Raw genomic sequence first — 14,294 nt, 5'->3', positions numbered from 1 at the left:
TCCAACTAGTATCTAGCTGTTACCAGCTTCAGAAACTTTTGCGCCATTCATGGATAACAATATTTTAGCATTAACAATATAATTTCAGTTAAAGATCTTCTACATTCGGATGTATTAACCATCACAGAAACATAAAAAAAAAAAGAAATTGGTAACTACCAATGCTGTTAATTTAGGGCAGCATGTGGCGTAAGTGATGGTCTAATAGAGGCAGTAAGCACTACATACAGCAATATTTCTATAATTTTTTTATTTATTTATTTTTTGCTCAGGAAGTTGGAGAACTTTTTTGCCCCTATCACTTCTTACATTTACCATTGACTAGTTTAAACTGTATAAGTACTTTAATTTAAACAGGACATTTGGTCTGACAATATCACAATCCGTACAGTAGATGGAGACAGCTAGCAATATTTGAAAAGATAATCTGTTTGGTACAGAAGAAGGGGAAAAAGCTTATTTGAAACCAATCAGTTTCCCTCTTAAAAATTAACAAAAACTTACATTTCACTTCTGAATCAACATTTTAACACTGTTCATTACTCCTATCCTTCACTTACCTTTTGCAGATAAAAACAATGAAGACTAAAAATGTCATTACTTATTAATTTGGAGAAAAGATTATGTTAAAAATAAGAATGTTTGGCAATTAAATAGTCATGGGTAAGAAATGTGATGGATCGAGGGGGAATAACCTACTGGGATTGTTAGTAATGGAGGCAAACAGATCAGCCATTAGTTCTTCAAAGTGGCCTAGATTGCTGTCCATGTTAATCTCAGGCCTAGGCCTTTCTGAACAAGTAGCCTACCTCTCTAATTTCTATACCGCTGTGCAAGGTAGACCTAGTGGCCAGGCCCAAAGAAAGGTGTAAAACAGAGTCTCATCGGCCAGTGAGAACAAATTCCTCAACTCGCATTCCCCAAGATATCCAGCTTATATCTATGATGGAATACCTGAGAACCAGACCATATTTAGCCTGTTTGGAGCTATCAAAACGGTCTGCATCTTAATAATCTGCAGGACACAAGCATTCTGTTATTCATGAATTAAGGGGCAATATGAGCAGCTATAGACTGATCTACACTGGGTTCTGCCTTGTTAAACCCAGAAAAGTAGAGGGGCACAGTCACATCTCATACCTGCACAGTGCATTTTGTATGTAGGCCTATATCTAGAAGTGTCAACAGATAAGGCGGGATGTTTAAAAACAACATGGAAGTAGCGGACGATGCAATAGAATCTGCTATACAAGGCTATAATGAGAATATTTGTCTTCATATCAATGCAACGTGTTGTCCAACAGAATGACAACAAAGACCTGAGCTTACAGATAACATAATACAGCAGTATTATAACATAATATCGCAGTGTTCGCATGAATACATTCTATGTGTTGTGCAGCAGTCACTGTATAAAAATGTCACTCCGCCTGCTATTGGCTTGAGGTGAATTATCTGGGGAATATACTGCGGCTTTCTCACATCAGCTTACTCAGACTTGCTGCCATAAAAATACTAAGGGTCTGGCAGGAGAAACTCTGAGTGCACACGATAAATTCAGTTTGCGTTCACATACACCCCCTCCTGGAAATATTGGTAAATGTCTGTAAGTATGAAAGACCTATAGAGCTCAGAACAAATACGAAACTGTGTAACCAGTGTTGGGATTATTACTAAAAATAACTAGTTACAGTTACTAGTAGTTACTACTATTAAACTAAGTCACTAAATTACTAACAGAGTTACTGCATTATAAAAGTAACTTCAGTGTTACTTTCCACTGGACAATAATCCACGTTTTATTGTCCCGTCATTCAGTAAGGCTGTGGAATAATTGTGCTGTGATAACCTGCACAATTAAAATGATCTATAGTAATTTTCTATTTGTAGGTATTTATTTATTAGATCTCTGAAGGGAAAATTCGTGTTAAGTTAATCATTTGTTACTAGCTATTGCAAATAGTAGTGGCGTAACAGTACCGCACAAGTCCCAAGAATGATTGTAACCTACCTGGGGAAGGTGCTACTGTGATGTCACAAAGGGAACTTCTCCTGTTAGAGCAATCATTTTCTGAAAAGTGGAGCAGGCAAAGGGCAGAGGATGGACTTTTCCCATAATTGTTTGAAGACAGGCTAGGCTAGATAATCATGGTGTATTTTTTGCTTAATATGACCTTTAAGCTTAGAATGCAAGTGAAGGGGACAGATGAACATACTTAGGTATATTTAAAAGTAACATTGAAAAAAAGTAACTAAAAATGTATCAAATTATCATTTCCAGCCCACTGTTTCAGCATGACTCCTTGATGTGGATTCTGCCTTCTATACTACCTAATATAAATGACACAAAAAATTACTTATATAAATCATTCTAAAATGTATGTACACATCTACGAATACATGCAACTGGGTGTGGTTCTTGTTTTGAGCCTTGTACTGTAATCTGTTTTGATTTTGTTGCTAGTATGCTAACACATAAAGCACCTTAAATGCAAAATAGTGATAAGCCTTATTAGACTGTTATTATTTCATACATAATTGCTGATGAATCGACATTGAACAAATGTAATATTAATGGGGCTTTATAGAAAGTTAAGTTCATCCTATCCAGATCATGAATGTCATGAATCAAACTGTACAGCACTTCACCCATTAATTGTTGAGATATCGGTGGTAGAGTGTCAAAATACAGAAACAAGTGAACAAACAAAATCATGGAGTAATTCCATTCATTATTCTCACAGTTTTGTTTCAAAAGAAGTGGCTAAATGCATACTGAGCATACAGAAATATATATGAACACCAAGGGCTTTGGTAGGGATGATATGGCACGTCCACATAAAAGTCCAGAAAATTCCAAATTATCTCAAGTGAAAGTGAGTGGGAAGAAGTGGTAATAAATTGTCCCTGATAGCATCTCACAGTTTGATGTGTTAAAAAGCTTTAACATGCCAATATTTGCTTCACTTTGCATAAATTAATACAGGCCAACGTAATGACAATTAAAAAAAAGAAGACGATAAAAGGATCACTTCTTTACAAGCACAGAAAACACTAAAAAGGTGAGGTAGGTAAGGATGTACTTCATGACTGGCTTGTGAATAGTCTAAAATTGTATGAATAAATTAAACCTTTTATTGCCCCTAGGGGAATTTGTCTTGCACCAAGAGCAAATAAAAACACTATACAAACAGACATTTACAAGACAGCACAAAGGGGGGGGAAAGCACATAAAACACACGCATGTTTGCACTTCAGCTGCAGAGAAGCGCCACAATCAATGTATCAGGTATCATATATCATATATTTGCCTGGAAAAGGAGCACATGACAGTCTCGTATTCTAACTTATGATGTAATAATAATTACTATTATGATAAGTGTGTCTTCGGATTTATTTCAGCATGGGTATGGCATAGTTAAATTCTGCTATTGAAGACTTTTCTTCCTATATCACATTTTTACAAGGTGGTTTGTTTTATTAATCTATCGGTGCAGAGTTTATCCTGACAAAGAAGCCAACCAATTTTGTCTTGGGAAATGGAGTAACCATATTAAAATGACTTTAGTATTGAATAAAATATGGGAAATCTTGCCTCCTGCTGCTTCTGTTCTCGCCATTCTTTGGAGAGAAAAAAAACTGCTGTTGTTTCAAAATAAAGGCAGCACAGCTTTGATCATCAATACACACAGCAAATCTCTCAGGCTTAGTCTTTGTTGGTTTTGTTCACATAAGACAATACAGTTACAAGATTGTTCGTTCTAAACTCTCAGTATCCCCGCTTTCCCCTAATCTTTATTCCAGTTTGCTATATCTTCCATCTTTTTGTGAGACTAAGCATCACATGCAAAGGCCACATCTGACAAATGTTAAGCTCAGGAAACTCATTATCAAATCACATCAGGAGAAAACACAACATATCCAAAGCACAAATTAAATAAAAGTCTCTTACAGTGGCACTTCTGACAGGGTAGCAACTAGAATATATGATCAGAATACAGTTAGATTCAAAGCTTTTCTTGGAGCATTACAATGTGTCATGGTATTAGAAAATAATTAAAAAGCATTTTCATGTATGTGCGGAGCTTTCCCCGAGACACTCACAGAAAACTAAAATAGCTGCTTAAAAAGTAGCACAGTATTTGATATCTCTTGTACCTTTTCAGTTGATCAACCTAGATATCATTCAATAGTTTTAAGAGAAAAAGCTCCGTAGAAACCTTAATTGTAGTTAAGTGTGTACGTGTACAGTATTTGTTTTATTTCAACATCACTTGTTTATGCAGTGTTCAGAATCACTCAACTTTTTTTTTTTTGCTGTGATTCAGGACAAACAAGTTCACAAGATTTGTGTTTCAGTCAATGTACTTTGCTTAACCTTTGAAAGCTCTTTAGAAATTGTTTATTTTCACTTAGACTTTGTTCATGTCATCAGCAGCAGCTATTACATCATGCTTCTGACTTCACATGTACGCAAATTGGGTCACTAAAGGCAGCCAAAAAAATTGGAAGCCCTTAGCTTCATTGTCTCCAATGCAACTGCCCTCTATAATCAGATGCTGGTCTGTAGCTCACCATTGAGGAGGGCAGTGTTGTGGGTCTCCAAGTTGACATTAATGATGGCTGCATCATTGACCATCCTACTCCTGTCTGCCCTGCTGTCACTGTGCTCTATTTCATCCAGACCTGGCACTTTTTTCAGGCACAGCACATTCTGAAAGCTCTTCTTGAAATTATCTGACAAGAAGGCATACAGGATAGGGTTTGCACAGCTATTGGTGTATCCAAGCACTACAACAAAGTCAAAGGTGCTCTTCACAGCAGAGGTGGGGTTAATCGAGCTGGTGACAGCGGCAACATTGAAAATGTAGAAAGGCAGCCAACAGAGGACAAACACTGCCACCACAATGGAAACCATCCGTGTAACTTTGCGCTCTGAACGCTTGCGCTTGGTGGAACCCACTCTCAGACCAGATGACTTTACCTGTCAAAGGAATGGATTGTCATTTACTGGTTCATATTGTGAAACACACATCTTTTAACATTTATTTGTTTTTAATAGTGTTACATGATAGAATAAATGTTTCAATTCAAATATTATGGAAAGGTAGAGGTATTGCATTCTCATCTGGAGACTGAAAAGCAAATAAATCAATTATCCCCCATGTTGAACTATTCATTTTCAGGTGATACCACCAAACTAGCTCATTAAACTGTTCAAGGACCATTCAAAGCCAAATAGATATCAAATTTAAGATGTTAGGAATTTTTTATTGACTAATAGTTTCAAATAATAAGAAAAGATGTTAGCAGTGTTCAAAAACTGACCCTAAAGTTTGAAGCTAGACACATTGATGTCTGTTGATTGGTTGAAAGAATCATCCCTTCCCATGCAACAGCAGTAATAAAGGACAAACATAAAATTCAACCAATTTTAAATATCCTGTGGATTTGGAGTTATTTCAAGGCTGTTTGTGTTTTTTTGTTACTATTGTCAGTGCTAGAAGATGCAGACCCTCCGAGGAATCATTGACCTTTGTTTACCGTATCACGTTCTTATTGTAGCGCATTGCATTCACCAAAGAAAAAAGATATAGACACAATATCTCATGATTCCCTCACTTCTCGTAATTGTGAGAAAATATCTCGTAATTATGAGATCCTGATCTTGTAATTATGACATATTTTCTTGTAACTATGAGATAAGATCTTGTAATTATGAGAAAAGATATTGTGATTACAAGATCAGCATTATGAGATCAGCACCACAACGCTAAAAGTGCTGCAGCACCTCATACAGACAGACAGGCACAATTCGACTATGACGCACCGCTAAGCTTCTTTGTGAACCATTAAAGAGTCTTTTAAATAAACAATCCTCTCCACAAGGTTGATTTAATAAACATATCACTGTGTTTTATTTATTTGATGAAAGGAGGGAGCAAGGCTCTTTGAAAGTGACGCGGAACACCTGGTCTGCTCCTGATCATGGATCTCATCTGTTTATTAAAAATCATAAACTTCAACAAAAATGGGAAGCATGCACGCTAAGAAATCGATCTAAGTGGCAAGTTCATATTTGTTTGTGTTAGCATCTCAGGTCAGTGCTAAACACATGGCTACTGCCCACTGCACATCTATCCCCCTTAACACACACAATACAGAGCTGTCCCTTGTCCTAAAACATCAGCTGATGTTTATCTCATAATTATAAGTTCTATTCTCATAATTACGATATCAGGATCTTGTAATAATGAGATACTGTGTGTAATTTATTTTTCTTTGATGAATGCAATTCGCTTCAGTACGCTCTTACTCTGTTAAACTCATTGGCTGTCTACTCTATGTTGCGCCACTGTGATTTAGTGTCTTATGTGTAAGGCCACAGTTGGCTGTGAAAACGAAAATGAAAGCAAGAGCATGGTTTTATGTACCAAACTGTCCTGAACCAAACCTGATCTATGGGGCTTTACTGTTCTACTTTTTTGCTACACTTCTGTTGAGCTGGCAAGCATAATACTGTATAAGCGACTTATATTTTGCCTACCAAGTAAGACTTCTATTGGCTGCTTCTTTGTACTTTCTATTTGGCTTCCAACATAAATAAATAAAAAAATTGGCACTGCACTAATAGTGTGTTACATTTTTCAGTTTGGATAAATAGACTCTGCACTTGTGCTTCAACCACTTTTTAAATGAAGCAATTTCTATAATTCAATTGACAATCATCAGGCTCAAATATCTGCACTATCTTCAAACAAACATCTGAACGATTGTCTTTCATGCATATCATGTCATTCAATATAAGCATAATGGAGACAGACTATGCTACTTTCTAGGGTCAGGGATGAAGAGGCAGACACTCACCTTGACAATAATAAGAAGGTAGCACAGGCATATGACAGTCAGTGGAAGAAAGAATCCAATCAAGAAGGTGTAGCACATGAAAGCTTTGTAATAGACATCTTGGGGCTCTGGCCACACTATGCCACACACTGGCACCTTGTTTAGGCCACTGAAGATCATAGTAGGTAAGATGACTAAAAGGGACACACCCCATACTGTCAGGTTAATTAACTTGGCTATGTGAGGCTTCCTCCATCTTGTGGATTTTATAGGATGGACCACAGCCAAGAATCGATCAATGCTCATCACCATCAGACAGAAGATGCTGGTGAACTGATTAAGAGAGTCTGGGAGGGGGAGAAAGACAAAAAAGGATCATATAATTGTTTATACATCTTATACAGTGATGTTAACTTAAATTGCTAAAGTACTGATATAATCTGTACAACTGTATTTGTCTTACAAATGAAGTTTTAATACACTTAGAAATGGGTTACTGCCCTTTGTGAGGTAATGAATGAAACATTTTCAAATTTAATTTTTGAACACACATTTTCTGAAAAGTGGAGCAGGCAAAAGACGGAGAGGATGGACTTGTCTTTTAATTGGGGGATTTGTAGACAGGTCAGAGATACACATTAGTCTTAGAAAAATATGGTTTTGTGTGTGTGTGTATATATATATATATATATATATATATCTTGTTTCAGCAATAAAGCAAATAAATAAATGTGTACAAATGTTGCTTTCAGGCCCCTAAATTTCCCAGAATGTGAACAAAGACCCTTTCACCTCAAGAATGCATTGAATATCAATGTGTATCTAGAATTTCTTCAAATCGCAGATATACTGTAACATAAGCAAGAAAGACTGCTGCTGCATTTCTGTGGAAAGCTTTGTTTTATACATACCAACAGTCATGATCACTCGGCAAAACACCTCTCCAAAAGGCCAGTGCACCAGTGTCAGCTGCAGAGCAATGAATGGCAGGCTCATCATGCACAGAACATCTGCCACGGCGAGGTTCAGGATGTAGATGTTGGTTACTGTCTTCATTTTGGCATATCGCAGGATGACATATATAACTAAAGTGTTGCCCCACAGTCCAACTGCACATACAACAAAGTAGATGAAGGTGATGACCACTGTGCTGGTCTTGTCCTGGTACTCCCTGATATCAGAGACATTCAGGTCAAGGTCAGACTCGTTCCCCTGGATGAAGCTGTCGTACAGGAGAGGTTCAGGGACGGAGCTATTTGGGGGAGTTTGAAGGAAAGGCAACTGATCCAAGGCCATGATAGATTAGGGTATCAAATGGATCCAAATGATAAAAGGGCCTAAAAAGTAAATCACAAAGTCACAAATGAGTTAATTTTTTACATCATTTAAGATAGATCTTGACACAAGTTAGGTTTCAATAGAATTATTTATCCTGCACAACAACAAATATCAAATCCTTGATAAAAAGAAAGAGTGAAAAAGATCTGTTGAAGGATAGTCCAGAGTGATGGATGAGTATTGATAGTGTAGAAAAAAAGAGTATTTCCTTAGACAAATGATAGTCCTGCAGGATCAATGGAAACAGTTGCAACATCTCTTCTTACCGCCTTTACATGTCTAGATTTTTATTGAAAGTCATGTTCCTTCTTATTTCACTTAAAGCAAGCACTTGGTAGGCAGTAGTGTTGTGGTCAAAACCACACTAACCGAAACAATACATTCATGAGAACAGAGTGCACCAAGACTGTTACAAGACCAAGATATTTAGGAATCGAGACTGAGGCAATACGGAGACCAAGGCAGAGACCAAAACAAGACCAAGACCATAAATACCACTGAGAAATCATCATCTTGTGTGCATTGAGCATGTCACTCACTTAGACTAACAAAGGGAAAGTTGTGGCTCTCTCGGGGGCGTTCTTTTACATAAGGGTTTTTTCCCCTTCCAATCACAGTAATGATGTGGAAGAAAAGCTGTGGTCTTGAGCTGTCTTGATTTAATATTCAGAGTTTGCCCAGTGATTGAGTGACTGAGACAAAACCAAGTAAAAATGTTTTCAATTCCGATACAAAACGTAGTCCTTCAAAAAAGTAGTCTTGAGACTGGTTTTCAAATACTACAACACTAATAGAGTCACTGGTAATAAGGCAAAATCCAGCCATTTCCAAATTCGCTTTTTAAGATAATATTGGGCCTCATTTACAATTCTGTACTATTGTTTGACGCACAAATCTTTGATTCATCTATATTTTCTGACTTGAATTTGTTCTTAGTATGCAAACAAACTTCCTCATACCATGCATACGCATAAATGATGATGGACCAGCTTTCTCAAAAAAGTTGGACATTTTACCACACCCTTTTCACTTAATGCTTGAAGTCAAAAATAAATTCATTAAAAAAATAATGTGAATTTACTAATGCATTGGCTAATATAAATAACCATGAAATAAATGCTGTTTCATTTTTATTTAACTTAACATCTTTGATCTTAAATGAAAGACTTTACAATCAAGAATGCTTCGTCAGCGGTGCATGAGTTTGTGTGAATGGGATTGATTACTTCTGATTGTCACTACATGCAGCCTCTTCCATCTCTGTTTGAATGGGTCAACATCTACTTCTTCACCTCACCACTCTTGTCTTGATACACCAATAAGAAAAGGTAAACCAAGATAATCCTTTATTCATCTCACAAACTGAGAAATTTACAGTGTTACAACAGCAAAGCAGGATAGCAGAAGAAAAAATTACACAGCAAAAAGGACAATCAGATGGTCCTTTTGTTGAGGAATGAGTGCATGGTTGTATGCTGATTGCAGGTCAACTTAGAATGATTCTGATTCAGGTGGTGAAAACAAAATTGGCTGGTGCGCACAGGTCATGAATCCGACAGGGATTTTGCAAATCTTCTCATTTTATGACCAAAGTAAGAACATTTCTACACATATATTAGTGAATCAGGCCCAATGTCTCCAAACTTTAAAAGACAACTTTAAAACAAATGGAGAGTTTTGGTTTCCTACCAGTTTTATCAGGATCTTTTCTTTCAACACATTCATTTTGTACTCAGAGGTACTGCTTGTCAACAGGCAGAACAGTTGCTAAAATGAGCAAAGGTTGCAATGACAGGAGGAAAACTCCCTAAGGCGGCCGCATCTGACAGCACTCATTCTCTTGTGCTGCTTAACATTGCAACTTCTGCTAGTATTGCATTATTATGGTCTTTGACCAGTTTTTTGACCGTTTTTTGTTGTTGTTAAGTATTTATAACACAGTAGTGATGAACACTGTGGTTAGAGGGGCCCCTATGAAATTTTGCCAAGGGCCCCAACAGAATCAGTTAGCCACTGTTTGCGCTTGTAACCAGTGTCAAAATATCAGCTGGCCCTATTCACTTTTCTGGTTGTCCATCTCAGATCCATAAATCCTTCAAGGAATTGAACACGTTTGCGGCTGTGTTTGTGTGTGTGTGTGTGTGTGTGTGTGTGTGTGTGTGTGTGTGTGTATGTGTGTACACGTGTACGCGCACGCACGCAGGCACGCGCGTGCGTGTGTACGCTATCCCATGCCTTCATATATGCAATAGGGTACACTCAGTAGGAGAACAACAAGGGCACTGCTCCACTGAAAGCAAATGTTTATTCAATTGATCTTGGGGACAAACAGCTTGTACACCATGACAGGATCACTTGATCTTCCTCTGCAGCTTGCTCAACAAGGACATTAGTCAAATTCTACATTAGCTTTTATCTAAATAATGACGTGATGTGATAGGTAACTATGTGGTCACTATTTAACCATTTAATGAGTGAAAATCTCAACAGAACTTTTTTTTTTTAAAGTTTATTTTTGGCCTTTATGCCTTTATTGATAGTGGAGGACAGTGGATAGAGTCGGAAACAGGGAGAGAGCAAGGAGAGACATGCGGGAGGGTGGCCACAGGCCGGACGCGAACCCGGGCCGCCTGCGCGAGGAACAAAGCCTCGCTATATGGGGCGCGCGCGCGCGCTGCCGCTGCGCCACCGGCGCCCCCTCAACAGAACTTTTAAGATGCAAATTCTTAAGACTAAAGCCGAAAGAACAGGATATGGCTGACTTTTTACGTTTCAACTATTTATACCTTAATCAATAAAGTCTTAGTACATAATGTTCGTACGTAGTGTTTTAAACATAAAACCATCTTTTTTTTTAAATATCTCACAATGATTAATAAGGCAAAACCATATATCCTTCCTGAAAAATACCCTAATGGCGTTAGGCTTCATATTATTAATCTCTAAATAGATTTAGTCAGATCTTGTGGCTTTTGTAATTTGCATTATGAACATGATCTAATAAATGAAAGCTACTAAAATATTTAGCAAATAGGGTGTGAGGAATTGTGTACATTTCAAAACACAAAATAGGTAAAGCAAAACAAACACTCGCACACCAAGAAGCACCCGTTTGAAATATTTATTGATAAGTGATGTGGCAAGCATGGTCTTCCTTAGCATGTAAATATAAATATATACTTTCAAGTCTGAGGAAGAGCATGTTGGCTCAAAACGCCACCTATCAATAAATCCTTCTAACAGGAGCTACTATGTGTGTGAATTATTCTTTGTTTTGCTTTACCTGTTCCTGTTTTTGGATCTAGCGCCCACTTAGGGATGTGTGTGCATATGTGTGTGTGTTTTCATCAAAACAAAATGGCAACATTTTTACTTCCCTGATCCCACTCTTACTTAGCCCCCCCAAGTGTGGCCTGTATGAACACCACTGGCTGCACAAACTATTAGCATTAAATCATCTTTTGGGTTAGGGTTAGGAAGAATTGTCTATAAAAACTGAGCCATCCTAAAACCTTCAGGCCAACATATTTTACAAGCTGTGTAAAAATCCAAAAGCAATAGCTTGCCCAGCACTGATCTGGATTGGCCTAAAATAAAATGAATTTTATGAAACCCGTGAGGGGAAAATCCGTTTTATTTATACCTCTCTCCAAACTACACATTGATTGGTTGATTTTTTTTTGCTTAAGAAGCTATGGCAATTTAGACTTGAAAAAAGCAGATGTGAAAAGCGTTTATCTAACCCTCTTATACAGGCCTACCAATTGGCACCAACCTACAATGCGTGTAAAGTAAATAGTATTCGTTTATTTATTTATCTATTTATTTCTGGTACACAAAACTAAGCTAACCACTTGAATAGGCATATCGTCTTATTATACTTAGTTAGACAAAATAAAACTGTGTTTTCGTTACCTCATAGAAAAGCTAATAATCCGTAGACTAAATTGTAAATATTTGCTTGTAAGCATTACTTACATTTAAGCAGAAGCGTCGTCCTCATAGAAACTCCAACGTCACAATATATAATTCAACATAGAGTAGAGTCCTGGCGCTTCGATTCAGCGCTGACCTGCTGGTAAACTGCATCTCGCCAGCTTTCCATCCATCTGCTGTCCGGAGTTAACAGTACGCATAGTCGCCCACTGAACCTTCGCTCGAGCTGGTTCTCCTCACACTTCTCTCGTCTTTTTTTTCTTCTTCTTTTTTTTTTTTTACCTTACAAACGCAATTAACCGCAGCCTTCACGTCTGACGATATAGTGCGCTCTCAACAGAGTCCAGATAACACAAATTCCCACGCGACAAGACTGTCAGTGCAGATGGACTGAAGACGAAAGAGAGAGAGACGCGTCGAAGAGCAGTAAGCTCATAAATAGGCAGCACATTGTAGCCTACGGCTATCTTTTTAGATGTCAGCTTGCCCCATTGATGATCTCTTTACTACGGAGCCCTTGAAGTCCCAAACAGAAAATTGTGCTTTTTGGACTCCATGTAATCTGTACACAAGTTAATCACCATATCTTGTGCGCACAATATATATTTTTTATTTTCGGGATTTCAGGGGGGGCTCTATGAGAACCCTCCAGTGTCCAACTCAAGTGCCTTTAGACTGAACAACTGAACCCCTAAATTTAAAATAAGTAACAACTTTTTATTTTATTTTATGAAATATGATTAAGGCAATTGTATCTTACAATCATAGCGAGAAAACAGAATGTGACAGTTATTTATGGTCAATCGTTAGTACTGAAAAAAAAACCCAAAAACAATCTCAGTCAACTGTATTTATTTGTAACAGCTGAAAGACACATGGGGTAAAATCAACAAAAGGCAATTTCCTGTCTTGAGATTTCAGTTCAGTTTAGTTCAGACAACCTTGTTTACCCCATAAGGGGCAATTAATTTATATCTTCCCAGTCTCCATTCATGTATACAGTCAGTCAGCAACATCAATAAATATTCAATCTGTCAAGAAAACATATTTAAGCATGAGACAGAGGGAGATGTCCAAACATTATAAGTAGCCTTTAAGTATACAGACTATAGATGGAGCATGATAAACAAGATATAATAAAGAATAAAGCAAATAAGATAAAAAGAAGGCAATGTAAAAACGTTAAAAATGTTAAGACAGGAAATACATGATGTCCTCTAAATAAAAATCATTTCAAATGGGTGTGGTCGGTGTTTAGGAGCTTTATAGCAGAGAGAATGGTTGACTTGATCCTTCGTCTTCAATCAACAGCCTTAAAGTATAATATGACACACTCAACATGTTTTTCTAACGTCAATATGTGCCCCTAACTTGTCTACAAACCCCCTAATTATAAGAAAAGTCCCTCCTCTCCATCTTTTGCCTGCTCCACTTTTCAGAAAATCTGTGCTCAAACAGGACCTTTGGAGATTTTCTCCTTGTAACATCACAAACAGTAGTAACCCCTTCCTCAAGTTGGGTGACATGCCCAAAGCAAGGTTCTTGTTCTGAGTTTGCCTTCTCACTTTAAACAGTAGGAAATGGAGCGAGAAAGCCCACATCACCCAAGTCTTTACAGAGAGGGTTCAGACACAGTTCATTTGCATTTACAGCTAAAGTTATACAGGATAAGAGTGGATGTGTATATATATATATATATATATATATATATATATATGTGTGTGTGTATGTATAAACTTCTACACAAGTCTCCTCTAAAAAATGCATTTCAGAGAGTTATGAATGTCATGTGAACATAAAACTTAACATACAGCCAAAAAGGATAACATATTGCATCACAAAAGGACATTAACATGAATACTAGAATCATTGCAACATGACTTCTAGTGGCACAACAATACACTGCAAGCTAAAGCTCCTATGGGGAATTTATGGGTTGGTAGTTACTTTGATGCAAAACCTCTCTTTGTGTTTTTCAACACAAACATAAAATTCTACTGTCATTTACTAGCCATGGAGAATGTTTGCTGTGGAATATGGTTGTTACTTTAGTGTGCTGTACAACACCTAATCAGCAACAGATGTTACAAGCAGACAGTTGTGACAAGCCTTAAGAGAGGACTTAATCTGAGTTTATGCGTCATCAAAAAAACCCAATATCAATACGTTTAAAG

At 37.3% G+C, this 14,294-nt stretch overlaps 1 protein-coding gene across 1 annotated transcript; it reads right to left on the bottom strand.

Moving 5' to 3' along the window:
- Positions 1-3,696: 3,696 nt before the first annotated feature.
- LOC306817418 (somatostatin receptor type 2-like) lies at positions 3,697-12,415 on the bottom strand. Its single transcript, XM_079334247.1, has 4 exons — positions 12,163-12,415; positions 7,758-8,183; positions 6,868-7,193; positions 3,697-4,984 (listed from the first exon to the last, which is right to left on the bottom strand). The coding sequence occupies exons 2-4, from the start codon at positions 8,140-8,142 to the stop codon at positions 4,553-4,555; spliced, it is 1,143 nt and encodes a 380-aa protein (XP_079190373.1). The 5' UTR covers positions 8,143-8,183; positions 12,163-12,415; the 3' UTR covers positions 3,697-4,552.
- Positions 12,416-14,294: the final 1,879 nt, after the last annotated feature.

Source organism: Symphodus melops (genome assembly GCF_947650265.1).
Source record: "Symphodus melops genome assembly, chromosome: 21".
Classification (NCBI taxonomy): domain Eukaryota; kingdom Metazoa; phylum Chordata; class Actinopteri; order Labriformes; family Labridae; genus Symphodus; species Symphodus melops.
This window is presented reverse-complemented; position numbering and strand designations above follow the sequence as displayed.

Excerpts from the sequence above, each read along its gene's own strand:
- LOC306817418 (XM_079334247.1), bottom strand. The coding sequence starts at position 8,142 with ATGGCCTTGGATCAGTTGCCTTTCCTTCAAACTCCCCCAAATAGCTCC. Across the intron at positions 7,194-7,757 it reads CCGAGTGATCATGACTGTTG|ACTCTCTTAATCAGTTCACC; the intron begins GTATGTATAAAA and ends TCCCCCTCCCAG. Across the intron at positions 4,985-6,867 it reads ACCTTCTTATTATTGTCAAG|GTAAAGTCATCTGGTCTGAG; the intron begins GTGAGTGTCTGC and ends TTCCTTTGACAG.